General features: G+C 36.9%; 1 protein-coding gene across 4 annotated transcripts; it reads left to right on the forward strand.

Annotated features, from left to right (window-relative positions):
* Positions 1 to 1,400: 1,400 nt before the first annotated feature.
* Positions 1,401 to 23,437, forward strand: LOC117147833 (ELAV-like protein 2). Of its 4 annotated transcripts, XM_033314893.1 has the most exons (7): positions 1,401 to 1,581; positions 2,314 to 3,460; positions 18,452 to 19,568; positions 19,790 to 19,834; positions 19,906 to 20,163; positions 20,231 to 20,474; positions 21,912 to 23,437. In XM_033314893.1, exons 3-7 carry the CDS (start codon positions 19,370 to 19,372, stop codon positions 22,234 to 22,236), a joined length of 1,071 nt encoding a protein of 356 aa, XP_033170784.1. In that variant the 5' UTR covers positions 1,401 to 1,581; positions 2,314 to 3,460; positions 18,452 to 19,369; the 3' UTR covers positions 22,237 to 23,437. The 4 variants fall into 4 exon arrangements, with proteins under 4 accessions (XP_033170784.1, XP_033170785.1, XP_033170783.1 ...); XM_033314894.1 differs by lacking the exons at positions 1,401 to 1,581; positions 2,314 to 3,460 and adding an exon at positions 15,337 to 16,018; XM_033314892.1 differs by lacking the exons at positions 1,401 to 1,581; positions 2,314 to 3,460 and adding an exon at positions 15,337 to 16,011.
* Positions 23,438 to 25,298: the final 1,861 nt, after the last annotated feature.

Raw genomic sequence — 25,298 nt, forward strand, 5'->3', positions numbered from 1 at the left:
TTTTCAATAAAACTTGTATATTGTTTAATTTTTTTATATTTAATTTTAACTAAAGTATCTGAATATCATTATATTGTATCTTAACATCACAGGGTTGAAAAATATTCTTAAGAATAACCAAACACTTTATCAAAATAAGTGAAGTAATAGTACTTCATATTGCACAATTTATTTCATTTTGAGCTTCATTTTGAGCAAATAGCAATATATAATTATGTGCATTTAGTGTGTGGCACATCTCATTCATTTTGGATGGCAATTTTGCAATTTCGAGACTGTTAAAATGCAGCACATTAAAATTCATCGGTGAATATTAATATTTGATCAGCTTCTATTTCGGCAAATTGAGTCCTTCAGTTGACGTGAATCGCACTGCAAACATACGCTCCGTCTCTTTCCAACTCCATACATCCCTCTCTCTCTCGCTCTAGCTCTTTCCATCTCTCTCCCTATCTCTGTCTCGCTCTGTGCAATGCCCGCATCCTGAGACAAAGTCTTTCAATTAATTTCAAATGGGAATGCACCGAAGCTCAATGCAAACATTTGCACAACTTCAAATCGCTTTTGCCGCTTCTATTGCCGTTGCTCTGCTTTATTTCCCGCCCACTGTTTTCCCAACGCCCCTCCCCCCTCCCTCTCTGTTCTTAACTTTTTTACACATGAAAAAAATATTACCTAGTTAAAAATGTAAGTAAAGAATTTGATAAACATTAAGTTATAGGTGTTTATGTCTGGTATGTTTGCTTCAAGTTATTCGATTTCTTTACATATTTTTAAATTGCATATCATGTTTTGTTAATTTTTTTTTCAATTTAACACCAGCATACTTACACTTATTTTTCCCAGTGTTCCGCTTCCTGTTGTTTTTTGAGTGTTGCGAGCAGCTGAAATTACACAGATTACATGGGATATAGAGACGAGCTGTTGGCACACATTCTGCCGCACCGCCCACTTGCCACGCCCCCGGACGTTGAGGCAAATGCATTTTGGAAATTATTTCGGAGCCGCGCTTGTGGAGAGAATTTCCCGCTAGCGTGGAGAGTTGGAGCCGCACGGCTTGGAGGGGGAAATCGGTGCGGAAAAGCTGTGCCGAAAAGCTCTGCTCCTGTTCAAATTGTAGGTGCTGCTGCGTTTTCCGTGAAAAGTCTCCTCGTCACAGGATGCGTTGGCGTCTCTGCCGGCGTCGCTGTGGCTGCGGAAAAGCGCCTCTCTCTCATTTTCCAGGAAAATTCAGTACGAGTCAAGCAGTCTTCGGCGCATCCAGCAAACGCGGTTCTTTTTTAAGCGCGTTTTCGTATTATTCTACTCATATGATTTATCATTTGCGTCGCTATATGATTTCTCCTTGTTTCCGTAGTATGACAAGCCACTACTACTAAACAAAAAAAACAACACAACCAAATAAAAAACAACAACCAACATTAGGCAAACGTTTCAAGATCAAGCGGCAGACGTGGGAGAAGGCGCAGGACCTCTAAACACATCCTTGCTGGCCAAACGAGAAAAAAAAAAGAAAATAACAGCCGTGAGACAGCGAAAAATTCGTGGGAAATACCGGCAAACACAACCTTCACTCAGTCAGTACGTCCCCAAAAAACTTTTTTATATCTTTTTGTATATGTGTGTGAGTGTATGAGTGATCGCAAGTGCAGGATAACCAGAAGAATCCTTCTCAGACCTTTGATAAGCTCAAGCCCGAGGTGTAGAGAGTCGAAACTCAAGATAGACCCCTAAATTGTGCTCAGTGTCGATCCACAAAAAGTGAGTTGAATCATTTTCACAATCGTAGAGAGCAAGAAAAGTAATCGCCATAAATAAATGGATTTCTTGATAAGTTTTATATATATATTTCTTGCAGAATCTTGTGAAAAATATATTTGGATTTACAAAAATGATCTGCTCAGTTAAATATACTTTGAAACCTTTTGTGTTTTTTTAGGGTGACTGTGAACTATTAAAAATTGTAAACCATTTTAAAATAAGATTATATTTTAGTATTTGGAATATTTTACTTGCCTATTATCTATATTCCTGTAACATAAATGTATCTCTTGCTGTTATTTATGTTATAAGAAGAAGTATCTGATCATTTTGTTTCCTTTTTAATTCCCAAATTGTAAGGATATGATAGGATATTTCGGAAAATTTCAAAAAATTATTCCTTTTTAGTATACCCATTTAGTATGTACGTGTGGAATGGGTGTGGCATCGACCTAATTACCTGTAGCCAACTTTCAGATACTTAAAATATTAGGTACCTAGATGCGTTGCAAGCCCATTTTAATCCATTTTGCACTTCCATTTTCGTTGCAGCCAATTCAGAGCGTTTTAACACAAAAGTCTGCTGGCAGCAATCAACTTTAGGCCGAAATTATCATAAAATCTCGATCGAAATCGTTAATGAAAAGATCAGAAATTGCATTCAACTATCATCTGGATTTTCCACTGTTTCATTTTGTGTTGTTGACTGATACGAAGATCAAAGATAAAAGACCAAATTCGATAAGGAAAAGCAATTCTCCCACACAACAGAGTATATAATAAAAGTAATAATAATAATAACAATATTAATAAAGTATAAAGAAAATAATTTTGATTAAAACATACCTTTGATTTCAATAAGTGTGCGCTAGATAGAATCATATATATATATCTGAATATATATACGTATAACATTTGATTACCTTCGTCGGTGAGTGTCTAGCCAATCAATCTATAGCCTATAGGAACCATACATCTATATATATATATATATATACCACAAGGTTTTATACTGAATTTATAAAATTTTGGGTAAGGGCGCAGTGCGCATCGAAAGGCCCCATCAAAGCATCAACACCAAACTCAATATAAACTAACAAAAATAAAAACCAAATACCATAAGCAAGTGTTTTTTTTGTCGCATATAAATAAATTTACATATTTACACATACGAGACGGAAGTTAAGCAAAAGTAATATTAAAATAAAGACTTGAATTTCTCAAAGAAATAAATATTTATACAAGAACAGGCGATGGAATAAGAAGAACAAGTAAAAAAAACGGACTTCCAACGATTTCAAAATACGACGAAAAATACGAATTACGAAATATTTTTTAGAGCAAGGACCCTGCAAACAAAGTATGATATGACTAAATCTACGCAAATCGGTTAACAAAATATTTGCCAAATCTATGTATTGAATCAAAAAAAAAAAAAAAAAAACAAATAAATAAAACAAATAAAACGGAAAGAAAACCGCATACTTAATGACAAATTGAACGTCGAGCTACAAGAATTTATACGGAAAACAAAGGCATCGCAGAAAAAAAAAAACAAAAGAAAAAGCAGCGAAGCAGGAAAAGTGCAAAGCGGATTTATTGGAAAAGCTGAGGGGGAAAATCGAGATCAACGGCGATCAGCGTTAAAGTGATATTTTATAAAAACCGAAAATATCAGTTAAGGACAACGACTTATAAGGTAAGTTTTCTATCAAATTATATAAAATTGCATGAATTTTAATCCTTTAAATCATTTTAAATTACGCCTGAAAGTATGCAGTGAATAATTGATGTTGTGTTGCATACTTTTCGACAGCTCTGTTGGGCAATTCAAATTCCTAGTCATGCCCACGTAAGCCTTTGTAAAAGCTAATTGACAATGTAATCGGGGATATTATTTAATTTTCGCTCGCTACAATAGAGCCAAAACAATTGAAATTGCGAAAATGGCGAAATTGGCGAAATTTGCGAAAATCGCAATTGCAATAGCAATTTCCCCGTTTCGCTGTTTACACTTGAGCTCTTCGACAAGCAATTTGTGCATTAATTGTGTTCGTTGTTTCATTGATGATGATTGCCCCAACCTTCCTGCACTCAATCAATCATTGCAGCCCCCCTCCCAGCCCCCTCTTCCATCACTCAATGCAATGATTGCATTCACACGGACACAAGTACACAAATACACTGGCATTCTCGATATCCTGACAGGGACACAGTCACATAATGGCCGGGCCGCCATTTTTCCCGCTCCTCGCTCTCGCGAATTTCATGGCAAATTTATCGATTTTTAAATTGGCACAAATTAATCGGGAAAATCGCATTTGTGCACTCGCGATTGGCAGTTAAGTTGGAAAATTGCATATAGAATGTAGCATTTCAATGCTCAATTGCAGGAAATTTTGAACTGAGTTTATATATTCTGAGTAAAAAACACCGCAAGATTAATTTATTTTTTAATATTAATATTATTACGTTTGCTATTTGCGATGACATTAAATTAAAATAAATTGGGTATTCTGTTGGGTTGGCGGTGCGGGATTATATCACAAACGGCAACTGACAATGCATATAATGCAGCATCCATATTTTATACATATATATAATTGAAAATGCAGCCCCCATCCCTTCCTCTCTCTCCTTCTACTTCTCCATCTCACTCTCTCTCGCGCTGTCTGTCTATCTATGTTTATCATCCTGCGAAAGGCATATAGCATTTATTATATGTTTGGCATATAGAACATGTAAATGCTGGCAGAACTTTGGACGAGTGCCTGCACTTTTCTTGCCCATCCACCCCAAAAACCAGATGGAACTGGCCACGAGCCACCACCACCACCACCAGCACCACCATCACCAACATCACTACCGCCGCCGCCGCCAGTGGTTTGGAACCATCAAGCATCCCAGCATCCCAGCTTCCCCACCAGCATTATCCATATATACCAGCAGCTGCATCCCCATCTGCCCACCCATCGGATATCTCTCAGCTGACTGAGTCCTGCAGACGAAATGAGCTTTAAGATAAGTTCGCCAGATTAGTGAAGAGCCAGTCTCACAAAATACCTATAAGATTGTTCTCAAAAAGTAACAATCAGATGCAAAATTGGATAAGGCAAAGATACAGTTCAAATAAAGATAAAGATACACACTTTTAATGTACGATTGTATAGATTTCAAAGATGGGTTTCTAGAATTTTCACTGGATTTCTATGGCATTACTTTGTATTATCAGAGTCACTTTTTCGCTTACTGAAACTGCGTGTGGAGTTCTATGTACACATCTGCTGCCGAACAGATTTTCTTTCTTGTCAGAAATTGAATTTCCTCTTTTCACTCTGTTGCTTTCATGGTGAAATAGAGAGAAATGCCATTCAAGCAAACGCTCGCTTTTCTTGGGGAAAATCTTGAGATGAGTTTTCGTTTTTCCTCTTTTTTTCCCCCATCTGGCCATTTTCCTTTTTGCGGATTCTGTAAATTAAAACGCGTTGCCACGCCCACACAACCAACGCCCACTGGCACTGCACTGAAGTGAAATTCTATTAGAACTTTTGCGTCGACGTCCAAGAAAATTAAGGCTTTCAGCGATAGAAATTCAATTTCCAAAGAGTTATTTTCCTGTCTTCTCTGCCATCCTTGTATTTTTCCTTAATATTCCTTTGTTTTCCTTTTTTCAGCATTTTTCATTTTCCTGCTTGCGATTTTTCTTCAGCTCTGTTGCGTTTCTTTTGTCAATTAAATTTGTATGCAATTCCCAGGCCAACAAATTGCATTCCCATCATAGACTGCCAAATGGCCATTTGCAGTTTTCATTAATCTCTCGCTCTCCTTTTGTCCAAAAGTTGAATGGAAAATTTCACTGAATGATTTGCCTAATTTTCAATGCAAGTCGTAATTAAGTTGGGCTGGTTGTTTGATGGGCACAACGGGTCGTATGAGCAATGTCCATGTACCGTATTCAATTTCACAGGCCATTTGGGCGGGTCAAAAGTTATGGGAAATTAAAGGAGAACTCCTCGATGTGTGTGCGCAAAATGGCTCGCCATTTCGGATATTGCATTTTGGCAAATTGGAGGCTTCCCTTTGAAGTTTCGAGCCGGAAACGGCAATCGGCAATCGCCAGTGGAGGCAAAATCAATATGACGCATGCGCTGCGTTTTTCCCGCTTTTCCGCAACCACTTTTCCTATAAAATCCCCATACCTCCCCCAAACCCCTGCGGTGAAAAAGCAGCCTGAAATTGCCAGGAAAAGTCGGAGAAAAGCGAAATGCAGGCACGGCAAAATGGCACAGATTACACACAGCTGGCAAGGAAATGCAGGCGGGCAAAGAACTTTCCGGAAAATGATTAATTTTCGCGTACATATTGCATTGAAATGAATTTCCGCAGCGTGGTCATGTGGTAAAGTAATTACTAGTGTGTATAGTTTAAGCTGAAAAATATCTTTAAGGTATCTAAATAACATGGATCACTTTGATATAAATATGCTTTGGCAAGCAACAAAATTAAAGCCACAAATTGCAAAGTTAAAGAAGTTTACAATTTGGAAAGGACAAACTTTTTGAGACTCAAAGCTGCTGAAAAACTCAAGTACTCGAGTGTTGTTTCACCTATCCAATGGCTTTATCCGCAAAACAGAAAATACATAACTAATCCTCGGTTGACATCAAACAGGAGGGATTTCCGCATCGCAAATGAAATTGAGAACTGGTTGGCAGTTTCCCCCGCCCCAAAAAGTATGCAAGGGAATAAAAGTTTATTTGCCAGCCGCTTTTGCTTTTCTTTAATTAATGCAATTGAAGTGCACTTCGGAAAAGCGTGGTTTCCACCCTCGAACCATCGTCACCATTATCACAGCAACCACCGCAAAAAAAAACACCGCTGTCCAGTTAATACACAGCAAAAAAATATTTATATTTCCAATGATAAATGGAGAGTTGATTATTCAGTTACTTGATAACTTAAATAGCTAAGCAAATCGAAAGTTTTTAATTTAATTTAATAAAATTTAAAATTTAATAATTTAATAAAATTCAAATATATTTGCCAGAGTGTGTGCGTCATTTCTCGCAGTGCAGCTGCCGGATAGCTAAAAAACCGAGTGCAGTGAACCACCACCGGGATGCCGAAAAAGTTGCTAAAATCCAACCGACCACATGGAAATCCATAAACAAATACTTCAATTGCCGCTAAGCTTCGGCCACAGGCATTCGCCAATTCGCTACACACGGAAAAATATTAAGTTAATTAAATAAATTAATTCATTCTATGCTGAATAAATCAATAGTAAGCCAAATTATAATGGTAATATCAGTACGAAATATATTTAAATTTAATTTGATTGATAAAGCACAATAGATCGCTTTTCGAGTGAAAACTGTCTGGTTTATCAATTTTCAGGTAGGGTACTTTCTTGGCCCTTGAAGCCGGTGTTTCTTTTTTTTTCGGTGATGCCTTACGGGAGCATCAAATATTCACAAACTGACAAACAACGAAAACAGCCAGCGGAATACACAATGGATGTAAAAATTCAAAATTCAAGCACCACTCCAGAGGGCTCCGCGTACGATAATTGAAATGGACAGCATCCGGTTGCAGCGAAAAAAAGGGGTAGTATTCCGGGGGGCGGGGTATTTTTGGGGGTTTCGACATCAGACGATGTGTACATATACACTTTTTTGTGTGTTGTTACCTAGGAAAATGGCCAAAAAACACCAAGAACCGAAACCAATACGTGGCGAAAATATATGTGTACAATATATACTAGGTACATATGGTTGGCAGGGGGGTGGGGGCTCTTTTTTCCCTAACAGATGAAGTGCTAAACAATTAATTAGAAAAGTTTTTTTTCTTGCTTTCTTTCGGCGCCGTCCTGTGTAAAAAGCAATTTTAAAGTTGGCAAGCATCAACAAAAACAAAAGCCACCACCCGAAATCATTTATTTGGTTTGGGTGGCTCGGTTGAAGGAACTTCCGTGTCTATTTATTTCCTTTTCACCCGACTAGGGGGTGGTTGGGAAAACTCAAATTTAACGTTTACTTTAAGTAATCTCCAGCGAAATATTGCTGCAACAGCAGTTTTATTCCCGTGACAAAAAAAAATAGAAAAAAAAATGCTTTCAGGGAGATCAAGTTTCATGGCGGAAACGCAAGTTTTATTTGTTTTTTGGGCACAGCTGCGGAGGAAAAATTCAAATTAGTTAATGCACAACTGTGTTTCAACTTAAGCAAAAAATCTGAAAAGATTTTAAGAATTTTAAGAATTATTATTTAAGTATTAAAGTAATTTTACTTCATATGACGTTTTTAAGCTGATTTTCAGTGCTTTAAACTTATGTTTTTCGATCTCCAACAAAATCTGCATTTATTTTTAAGTAATTTATAAAAAACTTAAGCAAATTTGTATTGCTCCTTGAAATGTAAAGCCATTCGCAATTCTTGCAGGGTGACTCGTTATCAGTCTCAATTATGCAAATTAAGCTTTAATTTCTCTAGCTTTTGTTACATTAATGTCAGGCATCCTCTCTTTATCATTCCCATTCCGCCCGTCTCTTTCTATTTCGGATTTCACCTCTCGTTCTAATCTCCCTTTGCTGTTAATGTCTGCCTGGACAATTAAATTCATTTCTTTTCAGCTGATTTTGCTGTTTCCCATTTGTATGTTTGTGTGGTTATTTTTTCTTGTCTCGCGAGTTACATAGATACGCCATTTGTTATGGTATGTGAGCACCTACACAAACAGGAAAACAACAACACACGTACATACCAAAAAAAAAAAAACATATCTGTTGCAATTTATGGCAAAAAAAGAGGAAAAAGGAACGAGGGAAAAACATCAAAAACCATTTTATGTGCTAACGGAATAACAAAGCCAAAGCAAAAGCCGGTCGTTATGCTACACACACACACACATGCAAATAAAGGGAGATATACACACACACGCGCACACATCAAATGCAATGGAGCAGCTTTTTTCACTTTTTGCTTCATTTTCTGGTCCTTTCTGCCGCAAATTCAATTTCCGCGCTTTGTGCGCAGGACTATGCCACCCACGAAACCACCCACTTGCCCACCCACTTTGCCGCTATACACACACACACATGCACACTCGCGGTCACACATACATGCGCAGTAGAGAGCGCACTATCTCTCTCTTTTGGGAGAGTCGCATTTCCTGATAGATTGCGCAATCTAGGAAAATCAAAACAACGCCCCACAAATACACACAAGCAGCCAGTCACACATACACTCCAAGAGAGAATAACGGTTGCAAAAGACGAGCGAATAATATGGGTAGTAAATGTGAGAGAAAAGCACAGGGAGCTGGATGCAGTGAAAAATATTCGAATCCTTTAAAACAAATATATTCAATGGATCAATGCAAAGCAGAAACTTATAACTTTGATTAAATAATGCCATACTAAGTTATGCTCTGTCCTAATTAAACTCAAACGAAGTGTGCCCTTTTTCGCTAAGTGTGCGATTGGGTGGTGCAGGATGCAGGACCTCTTGGCCACCGGCCGGCAATTGTTCTTCTTGTATATACATATAGCATTGTGTCAGAGTTCAATATCCTTCGCCGACACACGCGGGCTAGAGAGGGATAGGCAGAGAGGATGTGAGATGAAGGAGGCAGGACTTTGCTGTCTTGCTGCAGTGCGAGAGAGACGGGCGAGTGTGTGTGGGCGCGAGAGAGAGAGAGAGAGAGCTAGCATGCAGGTGGTGCCCGTACGTGTGCTATTGTATTGGTGGTGGTGGGCTGCTGCGCTTTTCCTGCTTTTCCTTCTATCGCTTTATGGTCAGGTGACGAAACGGACCACATAGATGGTCGCAGTAAATATGGCTGCATATACGATTTGAGATCGGCTATGTGTATGATATACGAAACAACCAGTACTGCCATAATATTTAAATATCAGGTTTATAGCAGCAAACAGCATTTAGCGAATTTTTAAATATTTTTATTAACTACTGAAAACGTTGTTGTCACATTTTTTAAAACAGATGCAAACACAACACTGCCAAGATAATTATTCATAAATGAAATTATATTCCGTCATCTACATATCCAATTTCCATCGACTGCACTCGGTTTCTGGTCGGAGAATTTCCTCATTTAAACTCGTTAGCTGCATTAATTAACCCCAGGACTGGCCGTTTGCCCAATTATGAGAAAGGCGGCGTTCGTGACGTCTCATTTGCCGGCCACCCTTATATGGATATGAATAAAGGATATAAAGGACATAAAGGATATGCGATATGTAGAATACGGACTGCAACATAGGCTGATAACTAATTACAGGGCCTGGTCAAATTAAAAAATGTAATAATACAAATGCATCAGTGCAAGTTGCTTGCATTTGCTTCCGGACAGAAAATTGCATCAAATGAAAGAAAGCGGATACAATTTATCGAAGCTGTGCGTATATCGTATTTACAATTGTGTAACTACTTTACCTGGCTGCAATCAGAATCGAAATTGGAAGGCAATTAAAATCCCAATTCCGATTGAATGCCGGGTGCAATGAACCCAGCGCACAATGCCGTTCATTTGTTGCGAATTCGGGGTGCAAATTAATTTGATGGCATTCGAAAATGCAACGCCCACCGGCAACCCTCACGCCCATATCCTATTTTCCACATCAACGGGAAAAGCCACACAAAAGCGGCTAACGAGTGTAGCAACTCAAAGAATCCAAACATCGAAATGGTAATGGTGCTTGTCAAAGGGATAGTCTAGTGTTGTTAAAGTTATTTGTTAAACATTTCAAATACTTTACTGCACTTACCAATTCTTTCTAAAATTCTATTTGAATGAACAAAACTGTTTGTTTCCTAAGAACAAATTAATATTTCAATCATTTGTCTATACAAATAAGGTAACCTGAAAGTATTTAATTATATGCCGCTTATTTTTTTAAATTCCCTTTCCTTGCTAATTATAAATTTCTGCATCTTCCCTTAAGCTCCGATTCCTGAATCTCCACGTCCCCCGGGGCGCGGAAAACGTTTTTCCCCGGCTTGGAGAATCAAACCCACCCTTTGATTCGTTTCTGACACACCAGGATTACACAACGATTTTCCCAATATATCGTTGCGTGTGTGTGTGCGAAAACAAAACTGATTTTCCAAATGCACGAATGTGCGAAATTCTAGACGCGAATACCCCTGCAAAAATTACATTGATGTCAATAAGTCGCAAGCGTCATAAATTGCAGCGGACTGATGCTAAAAGTTCAAGATCCTTGCGAACAGCAGCTGCAAGGATAATGGTGCTCGATCATTGCATTGGTGGTGGTGCAAAGCTGCGGTGGTTGTATTGCACCTCCCCCTTTTCCCGTTTTCCCTAACGAAAGTGTTGCATAACTTGGGAACTTGGGAAACTGGGAAATGCAAATCGATTGGTTCTGGTTCTGGTCCTGTTTCGGTTTTTGTTACTTTCCTATTGTTCCAATAAAGGGGTTAGCTTTTCTCTTCAAACGGGTTCTTCAGGTTTGGCTAGCTGTCGAAAAGTTTTCCAACATTTTGACACATCTTTGTCCACTTTCGGTTTGGAAAATGTTTTACGAAAATTAAGACATATGGCCACATTTTCATAACAAAGGGTTGACCTGCGTTTCAGTTCATGCAGGAAAAACACTGAAAATACAGATAAGGTACATTTTCAATTTTAAAATATCACCCTGTCTTAGCAAATTAATCATTATTTTTTATTTTTAATATTTTTATTACTCGTCGTTATAATTTGGTCTTAAGAATATACAGTTAAAGAAACCGGATCCTTAACTCATGCAATCGAAATTGCTTTTGCATTTTGTTCAGACATTTATTTTTGAAGTTTTAATAAAATTAAAAAAAGAATTAAAAATTTCCGATTGGAATTTTTGTCATATCTTGGCTAAATATGGTCATAAAGCTAAAAGAATAACTGTTTTGAGCAGCTAATTACCAATGCTAACGATCCCTATCACATTGTAAAGAATTTAGGAAAATTTATTTTCAGGTCATTTTTTCGCATTTTTTGTAAGGGGTTACATCATCAAAATTTGCATAAAATGGTGAAAAAATAAATTTCCCATGTTTGAACACAGTTTGATTGCAAATTTAATTACGAGCTCAACGAGCTATGATATTCTATGGTGAGACACTTACTTTTAAAGTTGTGGCCAAAAAACTGAATATTTTATTAGTAAAATTTTAAAAAAGTGTTTTTGCAAAAAAAAATATTTCCGATTGGAATTTTCATCATATCTTGGCTAAATATGGTCATAAGGCTAAAAGAATAACGGTTTTGAGCAGCTAATTACCAATGCTAACGATCCCTATCACTTTTTGAAGAATTTAGGAAAATTTATTTTCAGGTCATTTTTTTGCATTTTTTGTAAGGGGTTACATCATCAAAATTTGCAAAAAATGGCGAAAAAATAAATTTCCCATTTTGGAACACAGTTTGATTGGAAATTTAATTACGAGCTCAACGAGGTATAACATTCCAAATTCAGGCAATTATTTTAAAGGTTGTGACAAAAAAACGGATTATTTTATTATCGAACTTTGGAAACACGGCTTTTGCCAAAAGCGAGATTTTGCAAACGGATTATTTTATTATCGAAATTTGGAAACACGGCTTTTGCCAAAAGCGAGATTTTGCAAACGGAATTTTAGTCATAACTTCGATAAAAATTGTCATATAGATGAAAGAATGACTGTTTTGAGAAGCTATTTACCAGTACTAACGGCGCCTATCACTTTTTGAAGGATTTAGAAAAACTTATTTTCGGGTCAATTTTTGCATTTTTTGTAAGGGGTTACATCATCAAAATTTGCAAAAAATGGCGAAAAAATAAATTTCCCATGTTTGAACACAGTATGATTGCAAATTTAATTACGAGCTCAACGAGCTATGATATTCTATGGTGAGACACTTACTTTTAAAGTTGTGGCCAAAAAACTAAATATTTTATTAGTGAAATTTTAAAAAAGTGTTTTTGCAAAAAAAAATATTTCCGATTGGAATTTTCATCATATCTTGGCTAAATATGGTCATAAAGCTAAGAGAATAACTGTTTTGAGCAGCTAATTACCAATGCTAACGATCCCTATATATTTTTGAAGGATTTAGGAAAATAATTTTTTGTGTCAATTTTCGCATTTTTTGTAAGGGGTATCAAATCAAAATTTGCAAAAAATGGCGAAAAAATAAATTTCCCATTTTGGAACACAGTTTGATTGCAAATTTAATTACGAGCTCAACGAGGTATGACATTCTATATTCAGGTTATTATTTTTAAAGTTGTGGCAAAAAAACTGATTATTTGATGACCGAAATTCGGAAAAATTACTTTAGCCAAAAACTTGATTTTACGAACGGAATTTTTGCTTATATAGATGGTAGAGTAACTGTTTTGAGCACCTATTTACTAAACTAATATTTAGGTCAAGTAATTAATCAAAATCGCAATTAGCTTAGATTGACACAAAACTATAATTTCCAAATTCGAATCCCAAAAGATTAGGGATTTGATTGTGTGCCTAATGTGAGCTTAGGTTCAATGTTTGGACTCTTTTCCCCACTGTTGTGTCTGAAATAATGACATTTAAGACTAAAACTAGGGAAAATTCAATTTTAAAATGTTTGAAATAATAAAAGCTGAGTCACGCCCCAACGCCCAGTCATAATTTACCCGACTCAACGTGGTAACCGTTTATCTGCCTGCGAAAAAAAAAAATAAAATAACGAACGAAAAAGTAAAGCAACATCATCATCAACTCCCATCAAATTAAACGAATTGGGTCAAAGGATAAACAGAATTATCTTCAAGAGCCTATGCAAAAAAAAAAAATGAAAAAAAACGCCATGCAAGGAAATTCAAAGAAAATAAGGAATCAGGCGAAAAAGTACACAGTGTCCTTAAAAAAGAACGATGCAAACGGTTGCCACTCGAGCGAAAGGACAACCCCACAGCAGCCCAAGCACCCAACCACCCACTCACCACCCAAAACGCACCCACCCTTCGCGAGAAAACCCCCCGAGAATACCCCTTACTGTTGTCAAGCGAAATGTTGAAATTTCATTATTTATAACACGGAAACTGTCTGTGTGAGAGGAATTTTCATGTGTGCTGGTGCGAGAGAGCGATGCTGTGTGTATGTGTGTGTGCAAAGTACTCTCTGCCGTTGTAAGTGTGTGTGTGTGTGTGGCAAGTGTATGTCTGATTAATATTCCTCGCCTGCAAGGTGCTCCCTTAACTTTTTTCCGCTCCACCTCAACCCCCGAAAAAGTTTTCTCTCACCTTCCTCTTCGCCTTCATCACTCGTCCTTTGGACCTCGTTCTCTCGCTGCATCTCTCTGAATTAAAACGAAAAGAAAGAAAAAACTTTTTCGCCCGTCTGAGTCGGATTTTTCCAGAATTTAGCTGTCAAACTATTTGAAATATGAATTACATTTTTTTTTTTAACAAGCCATTGTGATTATAAGAGCAATAATTTAAAATAAAACAAAGTTCCAAAATTATTAAAACCATTTTTATAAGTTATTATATGTAAATTGTAGGTTAAGAAATAATAATACCAAAAAATGTGTTGTTGAAGGATTTTTATGATCTGGATTTTTGAAAACAACTAAGATAACTCGCATTGGATTTATCGTTTATCTATAGCTAATCTGTAAATTATAACAAGCCTTTCGCATTTACATATGTACATATGTACCATTAAATCCCTTGATTTTCTCATGTTTTCCCCGATGCTCAGACAAAAACATTGGTCGACTTTTTGTGTTGTTGGGGGAGAGTCCTGTCCCATTATCTCAGCCTGATATAATTTGCATTATTCACATTGAGTCAAGTTTTCGTACCCCTGCTCACACCGACAGCAAAAAGTACACTTAAATATCTTTCTAGGTAATTTAAATAAAACAATACATTGTAAGTTCTGTTTCTATAAATAAGTTACTGCATACATCATCTTAATGAAATTGGAAAATATAGAAATGTTTAAGCTTGATATACATAATTGTTGAGAAATGTACCATTCTATTTATTATAATTCTGAAAATTGCGTACCTAAAAATCTATTTTTAAACCTAATTTCCACTTTGAAAGAGTTTTGTTTGCCGCAAATGTACATTCCAAATTTGCAAAACATTTTTTTTTTGTGCACGGACTCTGCTTCCCCACCTCACTTGCCTGACATCCCCCCTTTTTTTGGCTGCCTGTGTGCGTGTCCTGCGCTCTCTAGCCGCTCTCCCAAAAAGGGTGTGTAGCGGCAGGAGACAGGGATAGCTAGAGAGATAAAGCCAGAGAGAGAGACAGAGAGAGAGAGTAAGAGAGAGGAACTGGTGCAAGGATATTTGCTGGTGGTGGTAGTGCCTTTCGCTCTCTTTCATTCCGCCGGATCGCTGCGTCTCTGTTGCACCCATCGCTGCTTTGGGGGCAGCGACAAGGATGCAAGAATACGGCCAGCTAGGCAATGTATATGTATTATGTTCATATACACATGTATGGGTATGGGATGTTTCGTGCTGAATGGCAAGTCCTGACGCCGTATTCCTCTTTTCGATTCAGTCGTACGTGTTCGTTGCTTTCGTTCGGTTTGATTCCATTCGGTTGTGTTTCTCGTTCGAGAACATTCATTTATAATTTTTTACTCCTCTGCACCGGTTTTTGAGTTGTATATATACTTCTATATATGTATATTCAGTTACGAATTTGTTGTGTTCTCGGTTTTTTACCTAAAACAAAACAAACTAGAAAACTAGAAGCCAGAAACCAAACCAAGCAATAAAACCGTGCGATTCCCGGGACTCGACTTCGATCAACGTGCAATATATAATTCCATATTATAGAACACTTGGCAAAAGAGTCGCTGGGCACAAGAGGAGTTTGCAATTGTCACAGACCCTAGTCAAATTCCGATTTCGATTTTCTTTCGCATTTTTTTCGAGTGAGTGCTTCGAGTGTCTGTCTATAAACTACTACGCCGGATGCCCAAGCCGCTATATATATAAACATATATACTATATAGCCAGGAAATCGTTGGACAAAGGAGCGTGCAGGCCGAAAAGAGAGCGAGCGAGTGAGCGAGCGAGTCGACGCGAAAGAAAGTTCTTTTTGTGCAATCAATATAAATCTATTATATAGTCAGTCGGTCTCAATTACCCGCTCCCCCAATAGAACACACTGTATGACAGTGTAACTTCTCAAACGCACCTCGCTCCCACAACTTTTTCGATTTCGTCTCGCCAGCGAAGCACGTAAGTGGTAATGCCATGATCTAATCAACTTTATCCAGCCATCATTGTATATTATTCTTAGCCCAAGGAGCCCACCAAAATAAATCGATAAGTGGGGGCGCCATTGAAAATTTCCATGACATCTCGTATTTGTTTTTCTTTCGGCCGCGTTGCAAAGTTGTGCTATACTAACAATCGGAATGAAAATAGCACTTAAATTACTTATTAGGTTGCCTTCTATAATAATACTCAAAAATAATCTTATAACTAATTTTATATTTTATTTTAGTATTGAACAAGTTTAGATGATGTGGTATATATATCTTAAAAATGCCTCTCAATTCTTCGCATCTTGAAAAATACAAATGCATTGAAGTAATTGCAACAGAGCCTAGCAACTCTTTAAGTAATCCCGCTTCCCGCTTGCCATGTCTTCTGAATATCCCCTTTAAGGACTCTGCCATTCTTTTCAGGGACTTGAGGAGTCATATGTGTATCCTGACCCTCCTCAAGGCCCTCGACAAATGCCAGGCGACACACATTCGCAAATGAGGTCACAGATATCGGCGCAAAAGTGTCAATTACACATTTTTCGCTTCGCCTTCGCCGGCTTCTTTTCACTGGGCTATGCGTTGGATGGTGGGTGGTGGGGGCTGTTATGGGGGTCCTGTGTCACGCCATGCTGCGCAATTAAAGGATGTTCCCGGCTTGAATCCAGCATCGTTGTGGACGAGTTGCAGCCCCCACTGGCATTTCCACTGCACTTCCTTTTGTTTGTCCTGCCTTTTGTGCAATTTTCTTTTTATCTCGGTACTCACCTTCAGTGCACTGCGCGAAAAAGAAACTTAGAGTTTTAATATTATTATTATCAGCAAAAAAGACATTCTACAGGATGTGGTAATGTTGTTGCTCTGCTCGATCGTCATTTCTTTTAGAGGTTTCAACTGCTTTTCTCTCAGTGCGTTCGCCTTTTAACCCAGTGCTGCACCTTTTGTCGGGTTCAACGAACGCAGTAACAGCTGTTAGCTGTTGGGAGCCAAACCTCATTTGACATGCCACGATCCCTGCACAGAGCGAAGAAAGGCACAGGAATGGGAGTGGGCAATGTGGCTGAGACGCAGGCGGAAAAGTGAAAAACCGAAGCCTAAGCCCAAACACGGCCACCCGGCGGTTCAATGACCCCGGCCCAAACAGGACATTATGGCAGGACATGCGGCCCGTTTGTTTGTTTTTCGCGTCAGGTTTTTACCCTATTTTCAATGCAGTCCTTTCACGAACACACACACACGCTAGCTCACATTCACACTCACACCGATGCCGGCGGCCAGGATCTAGGAAGTCCTTCTTTTCGCTCTTTCAACCCCTAACGAAATTCCAATTGGAAACAAAAGTATACAAATCAGAAGGATATTTGACTATTCTAATACGAACTAGGAAATGCACTTGGTATTGCTTTTCTTTTCTTTAAGTAAATACTTCATTTTGTAAGATTTTTTGAACAATTGTAATAATAATTCAACTTATAAAATCGTGAAATGTTTTAATACCATTGCAATTAAATTGAATTTAATACAATTAAATTTTAAAAATAAGAATATAACTTCTTAGCTAATGGTGCCTTTTTATATGAATGTAATTTCCGCAAAGTTCATGGTTGCAATGTTATTAAATTTCGTTATTTTCTAATAAACTAAAGTTACTATTTGACACGTATTTTTTTTATGCTACTTGGTAACCATTTGCCATTGTTCTCAGCCGAATGTCGTGAATGTGCAATGAAGGGAGCACTAAATGTTCATTATGCAGGGTAAGCGTCCTTCGATTCATATCATATATCAGGGACATTACACATGGGACTCCATATCACATACAACCTACAGCGATTTAATTAAATTCCAAGCCATTAGGCGAGCATTTTGTGCTGACAAAAAAAAAAAACAAAAAAGGGTGAGAGAAAAAATCCATTGGAGTCGCATTGTTGTTTGATAAACAGATTTCGGCTTTGACTTACCCTTGTCTGTGAAAAAAATCGGGGTGGGAGTGGAATGGTGTTCAGTGCAGTGGGAAAGGTGGTGGTGGGGATGGTGATGGTAATGATGGTGGTGGTGTTGGTGACAGTAGTCACTCGATGTCCTTGGCAAGCCGTGTGTGAAACACGCTTATCGGGCACTTTTCATCGGGATAGCAACCATATTGCCAAATTGCATGGTCCGTGAAATGAAGCACAATTTCAAAAGAAATTTTCTAAACTTAAAAGTGCTAAAGAACCGATGTTATTACCCCTGAACGATGCTATCACAGTGAGCAGCTAAATTAGAGCATTGTGTGTGTGCAGTCTAGTGAAATTAATTCTGTATAAAGATGGGCTATGCAATATGTTGTAATTATATCTTCAAGTTAACGTTTCTTATACTTTGAGAATTCTTTAAACTTTAACTACGATTTTGCATCTATTTTGCAGATTGAGTGAAAACGAGCGAGCAATCGAACAGCCATCATTTATCAGAGGAAAGAAACGGATCACCGAAAAAGTGGGAGATTTTTTAACCGCAGAGGGAAAAGCAAACAGACGAGAGGCGAAAGGAAATAAGAAGGAAGAGTCAACAAAAACCAAACACCACCAAATAAAACCAACTACTATTAATTTAACGCAAACATTAACGAATAATCATATTCAAGCGGTATATATATATATACAAGAGGATAACGGATAACACAACTAACTAAATATATATACGGTATATGAATGTATATTTGAAAACCAAAGCTAAGTTCCAGTCAAAGAAAAAACCAAAAACCAGCGCAAATTTAGCAAAAGTATAATAGAACGGGGAAAAAACCAAATTATTGCTATCTTTTTGCATTTTTGCAATTTTATAAAAAATAACAAAGAAAACGAAAAACAAACAAAACCAAAAACCCACAACTAAAGATCATAATAATCTTTGAAATTCGGAGAAGCAAAAAGAATATAAGAAGTAAACACATTTAGCAAAATTTACTCTTTTATCTAAACGAAAAAAACAAAAGAAAGGCATAAGAACAAAAAAAAAAAACACACAAATCAAAGTAAGACCTAATTCAAGCATAAATTAAATTTTAAACGTTTTAGACAGAGAGAGAGAGAGCGCTCTAAACTTAACTTAAAAAAGCAAATACATTTTTTTCGCGATCGTAGTTGATCTAAAACCCCCCAAAAAATCTGCGGAAAAAAACCTAACTTTACGCGGGACTTGTGCAAAGCGCTGAAAATCCCCACCCCAAAAAAAGGCGCAGCTCTAACTTGAAAGCGACTACCAACCGAGCAGTGAGATTAACTACTAACCAAAAAGGACTAAATCAGGACCGGAGCGGGAACAGGATCAGAACCACAATCACAATGACCAACGCCATGGACATTGTGAAGAACGGCAGTGCCAACGGATCCGTGGATGGCAGCAATGATGAGTCGCGCACCAATTTGATTGTCAACTATCTGCCGCAAACCATGACGCAGGAGGAGATGCGATCGCTCTTCTCCAGCATCGGTGAGCTGGAGAGTTGCAAACTGGTGCGTGATAAAGTCTCAGGTAATTTGGGTAAATATTAACCAATGCTTCTACATTTCATCCCCAATTCTCTAACCACCTGGCTGTAAATTGTTTGCAAATTGTAACTAGTTTTTTGTATATAGTAATCTGTGAGTTTGTATTTTTCATTTTGTTAGTTGCAACGTTTACAGCCAGCTCTTCCTTTGTTCATTGAACTTTCAACCATACGTATCTAAACTAATTTGTTTATGCATTTATTTTTTTTTTAGTCTTGCCAGCATCGTTGACCGCTCTCAACCCGGCACTGCAGCAAGGTAAGTATTCCATAGCGAATTATGAAATACCATTATCATAACTATCTACTATTATTATACTATTATATTAGGTCAGAGTCTGGGCTATGGATTTGTTAATTACGTCAGGGCCGAGGATGCTGAGAAGGCTGTGAACACCCTGAACGGTCTGCGTTTGCAGAATAAGGTTATTAAAGTATCATACGCCCGTCCAAGCTCAGAATCTATTAAGGGTGCTAATTTATATGTATCGGGTCTTCCGAAAAATCTATCACAACCAGACTTGGAGGGGATGTTTGCTTCGTTCGGCAAAATAATTACATCTCGTATACTCTGTGATAATATTTCTGGTGAGTACCGAGCTCAACTTAAACTTACATTACTTTATTACAATAATAACATATTATTATTTTACAGGTCTATCGAAGGGTGTCGGTTTTATTCGCTTCGATCAGCGCAACGAAGCCGAGCGGGCCATCCAGGAGTTGAATGGCAAGACCCCGAAAGGATATGCCGAACCGATCACCGTCAAGTTCGCCAACAATCCGAGCAATAGCGCCAAGGCCCAGATTGCCCCGCCCCTTACCGCCTACTTGACCCCGCAGGCGGCAGCGGCCACTCGCCGTTTGGCCGGAGCTCTGCCCTCCGCCGGTCGCATTAGGTTCGTATTAAGACCCCAGAAAAGTAGGGACTTCATTTAACTATATAGGGGATAAACGTATCCCTAGGTTCAGTATTCATTCATCTGCAGAAGAAAACAATCCAAAAGTTAAACCCATTCTGAAACATAGAAGTTATACATTCGCTCCTCTTTGTTTATATATATATATATATGAACTTTAAGATAAGCTTGATTTTTCAGATTTTTGAAAAACAAGCTCTAAAGATTTTGAAATTTGCACTACTTAAAATATCTAAAATCTTTTGAAATCAACTGAATACTGAATACTAAAGATACAATTGTGATATTGTTGCATATGCATAGGCATACCTATTTCAATCAGCAATCGATATCAACCAATTAGCAACTAAGCTGTAAGGATTTGAACTTTAAGTATTTGTTATTATCCTTAAGTATAAACTTCTTAGTTAATTGAAAACGAGTTCTTTATTTCCGTTCGTACATACATATCTTTTAGCATTTCGTTGACTAACTAATTTGTATTTATTATCCAAAACATTTCGTTATTTCTTTTTCTTTCTTTGTCTTTTCATAATAATAAATTTTATCATCATTTTTAGCATTGGAAAGAGTCCCATGTTAGCGATTAACAAGGGCCTACGAAGGTGAATTTATTGATCTTGTTCATTTTATCTGTGCGAGCTGTTACATTTGTTTCATTATTTATTTTGCTGAAAATATATAAACATATTTACAAAATATATATAAATGTCTAGCAATAATTTTTATACCTTTAAACGGTGGTTGTATATACCTTTTTGTTCTGTACTATTCACTTATAATTTATGTTCATTTGCTTACACTAATATAATTTTTTAGTTTGCATGTGAGCGTTACCCTTGATTCCAGTATGTTGTTTGTTGTTATGATTTCACTACTTTTTTAATATTCGAAAAACAATAGCAAAACCTTAACAACTTGAGTTTAAAAAGTTTGAAGAAACTATAAACGATAAATATTTAAAATAGAAAGGCCTCGGAGAAATGTAATTGTAATACTTTGAATTAAAATATAATAATTATTTGTATATTTACTGTGTATCTCAGAAATAACGAAATCAATTCGGAGATCTTTTAGCCTAAAGAGATAGTAAGAAACTATAATTAAATTTTGAGTGCATGTTGAAAGTTCTGAGAGCAAAATTAATGAACTGCAAACCTATTTGATATATTTTTTTTAATATTAAAAACTGTGGAAGTTGCTGGAATTAAATGTGGGTACTTTCATAATGAGTACCTATTTATAATATATATTTTTACTAAATTAGCATGTACCAGGCGATCGATTAGTTAGGTGTAAAGAGGGCCTAGGGGAGTACCAAAAAATTCACATTGATGTCGAACACCGCACGATTGGCACATAACTAATTTAATTTTCCTTATCTCACCACCGGCTTGAATCGCAACTGCACTTTAGGTACTCACCGCTGGCTGGCGATCTATTGGCCAATTCGATCTTGCCGGGAAACGCCATGACCGGATCGGGATGGTGCATATTCGTCTATAACCTGGCCCCGGAGACCGAGGAGAACGTGCTGTGGCAGCTATTCGGACCATTCGGTGCCGTTCAGTCGGTGAAGGTGATCCGTGATCTGCAGACCAGCAAGTGCAAGGGATTCGGATTCGTGACCATGACCAACTACGATGAGGCAGTGGTGGCCATCCAGTCGCTGAATGGATATACCCTGGGCAATCGGGTGCTGCAGGTCAGCTTTAAGACTAACAAGACCAAAACCACTTAGGCGAACCAGCCAATCTGGACTAGACCTTTCCAATACTCCACGATCTGTTTGATTTAACAACACCTAGACTATAGATTGATCTGATCTGATAAGATATGATGATATGATATGATGATGATGATGATATGATGTGACAAAGACAGTGTAGTCGAAATTGCGAAATTTAGCGCGAGTTTATGATATGTCTATCATTTAATTTGTACGCTAAACGAAATTATTATGATTGTAATTCTTATGAAATCTTAGTGAAAATTGATTTATTTCCATCTCTATAATTTAATTTTATTAACTAATCCAAGAAACAAAAAAATACCAAAAAAAAAAACAACAAACAAACAAACAAAGCTTGAATGAGGCAACCAAAAAACACAACACAGAAACTAAGGAAAACTTTAGACAAAAAGGAGATGAGACGACAACTGTCTATAAATTGACAAATGAGAAAATATGAGAAGGTAATAGGGTCAAAGGAAAAACAAAACAAAACAAAGCAAAAAACAAAAAGCGAAAAACGATAAATAAAAAACCGCAAAAATATGAATGAAAATGATCTAAGTCGCAATATATAGTAACTATTTTTTTTTTTAAACTTATGTATATGTAATTCAATTCGATTATATTCAATTAAACAAAGTATTTAAACAAGCTAACCAAATGATTTAATGTCTACTGATTTAGGAACTACCAGCATAACTCTCTCAGCTTACCTAAGTACTTATTATAATGGATATGCATAAAAATATTGTATTGTATTGTATTGTATTTTGCGTTCGTTTTGCAACCCTAACTTACATTACATTACATTAATTCTAGTGCTATTCAGCTCTTATATTTAATTCGATTCGCCTTGATTTACACTCGAAGACGAAACGGAAATCGAAGATATAGCCGCGATATATCCTCCAAACGTAACAAACAAAAACCCCAAGCACCCAAACACACACTCACTTGTAACCATTATTATATATATATGTAACCAGATTTAAATATCTTTTTTTCGTCGTCTAAGATTCGTATTCGTATTCGTCAAGTGCAAACCAAAGTAAATGAAACCAAGAAAACTTATTATATTATATTACATTATATATTATTACGCCTACTTATTATTCCATTTTTATAATTATTATAACTTATTGAATGCAACCAAGCGAAACCAAACAAAAGCAAACAAAAAAACATAACTACAACTAAAAATATATATTTATTATTAAATAAATGTGTGACTTATTCCAAAAACTATGCAAAAAAAAAAAAAATGAAAAAACACAAAAAACTAAAACACAAAATTTGTTTTCTTTTTCCCCCAAATATCTACACCACACACACACGCACACCTAAACTAGAGCTGGCAAGACTTCGATCGATCTTTAGATAGAAGCGATTGGGTTATTTTATTCGATTCCATCTTCTTACAATAGAAATTCCTACAGAAAATATTCGCGATTCATTTCAATACTATCAATACTAACGATGGCTTGCCAGCTCTAATCTGTACCCACCTGAAAATTGGCAATATTGCAGGCAAAACGCTTTCGCAGTTGAAGTGATCACTAAGTAATTGGATCGGATTGAAGATGAATCGAAATATGGCCAGCTAAAATAGGAACTTCAGCCGTGAAAATCGCTCCACACAACAAATACACAACAACAGCACTCGCATTTATACAGATATATTTAAAATACAGATTAAGTTTCAACGCTCTCTAACGTATAACTAAGTTTTAACTAAGTTTTACGCCTATATAAATAGATATATAATCAAACACGAACTATATGTACGCGCATCTATATTAATTCAATTAAAGATTGTTTATTCGATTTTCCACTTCAATAGTCTAGTTTCCAAGTCCGAGATCATTTAGTAGAGTCTACCAACAATCAATGTGTGTGTCTGTAGTTTAACTTGTGACATTTTTAGGAAGCAAACCATTTTTTTGTGTACTTAGGGCTGAAAGGTCAGGCCACATCTACATGGCAATTGGCCATAAAAATAATAAACCCAAGAAAAAAAAAAAAACAAACCTTAAACTAGGAAAACCAAGAAAACCCAAACAAAAGAACTCAAGCAAAGAGGAAGTTGCGAAAGCAAATTGAAAACACCAAATTTTTAAGTATATAACATAAATGATGTAAAATTTTTTAAACAAAGATTTATAGTAAAATTTATTAAGGTATTAAGTATGTATGTATAACGATATATACAAATTACACAAGGATAAGAGAATCAAGAGAAACCACTGCGGAATCGCGAAATTCAATGGAATGTGAGCAAAGTGAAATGTGAAATACATTAAAAAAATACCTAAAATTACCTAGAAACGCGAAATCAGCAAAGGACCGGAAGTTCTCGAACAGCGACTGCTTGCAAGCAGTGTCTGACCATATCCGGCCAATGCAAGCAGTTTGCCATCGAGACTGAACACAAAGAGAAAAGAAATGAACAGGTCTCCATTTGCTGATTCGTTTTCCACTTCCCGGCGACTAGTTAACCTACTCAATACTCAATACGACATATGGAATAATCAAGTAATCAAGTAATATCCGCAAAATAACCGCCGCAACGCTGCTGCGCAGGCGCGTGTGTCATTCACAAAAGCAATATGGAGATGTGGCGCGAGTTGGCTGTTTTGGCCCACGCTGATTTACTATATATATACTATATACATATATATGTATATGTATGGGAAAGGCGACTATATGACGCAGTTGTACAAATCGCAACTCAGCGACTCGGTCACATTCATTCACGGCACATACGCCGCCACTTACAATTTACCCGAAAAAAACAAAAATGAAAAAAAATCACCCATATTAACCGAAGCGTATAAGTTTAAAATTCAGCTAAATAAAAGCCGAAAATGAGAAATACACGCAAATCCACACACCGATCAGTTGGCGAAAGTTCTTCGATATTCATTTTAGCAAAGTAAAACGAACAAATAAATATGAACAGCAGAATGCAAAAACTATAACTGAACCCAACAATGAAAATCATCAACTAAGCATGAAATGCATTTAAAAATTAAACACAACAAATACATATTTATTTATATATATATATA

Source organism: Drosophila mauritiana, chromosome X (assembly GCF_004382145.1).
Source record: "Drosophila mauritiana strain mau12 chromosome X, ASM438214v1, whole genome shotgun sequence".
In the NCBI taxonomy this organism is placed as follows: domain Eukaryota; kingdom Metazoa; phylum Arthropoda; class Insecta; order Diptera; family Drosophilidae; genus Drosophila; species Drosophila mauritiana.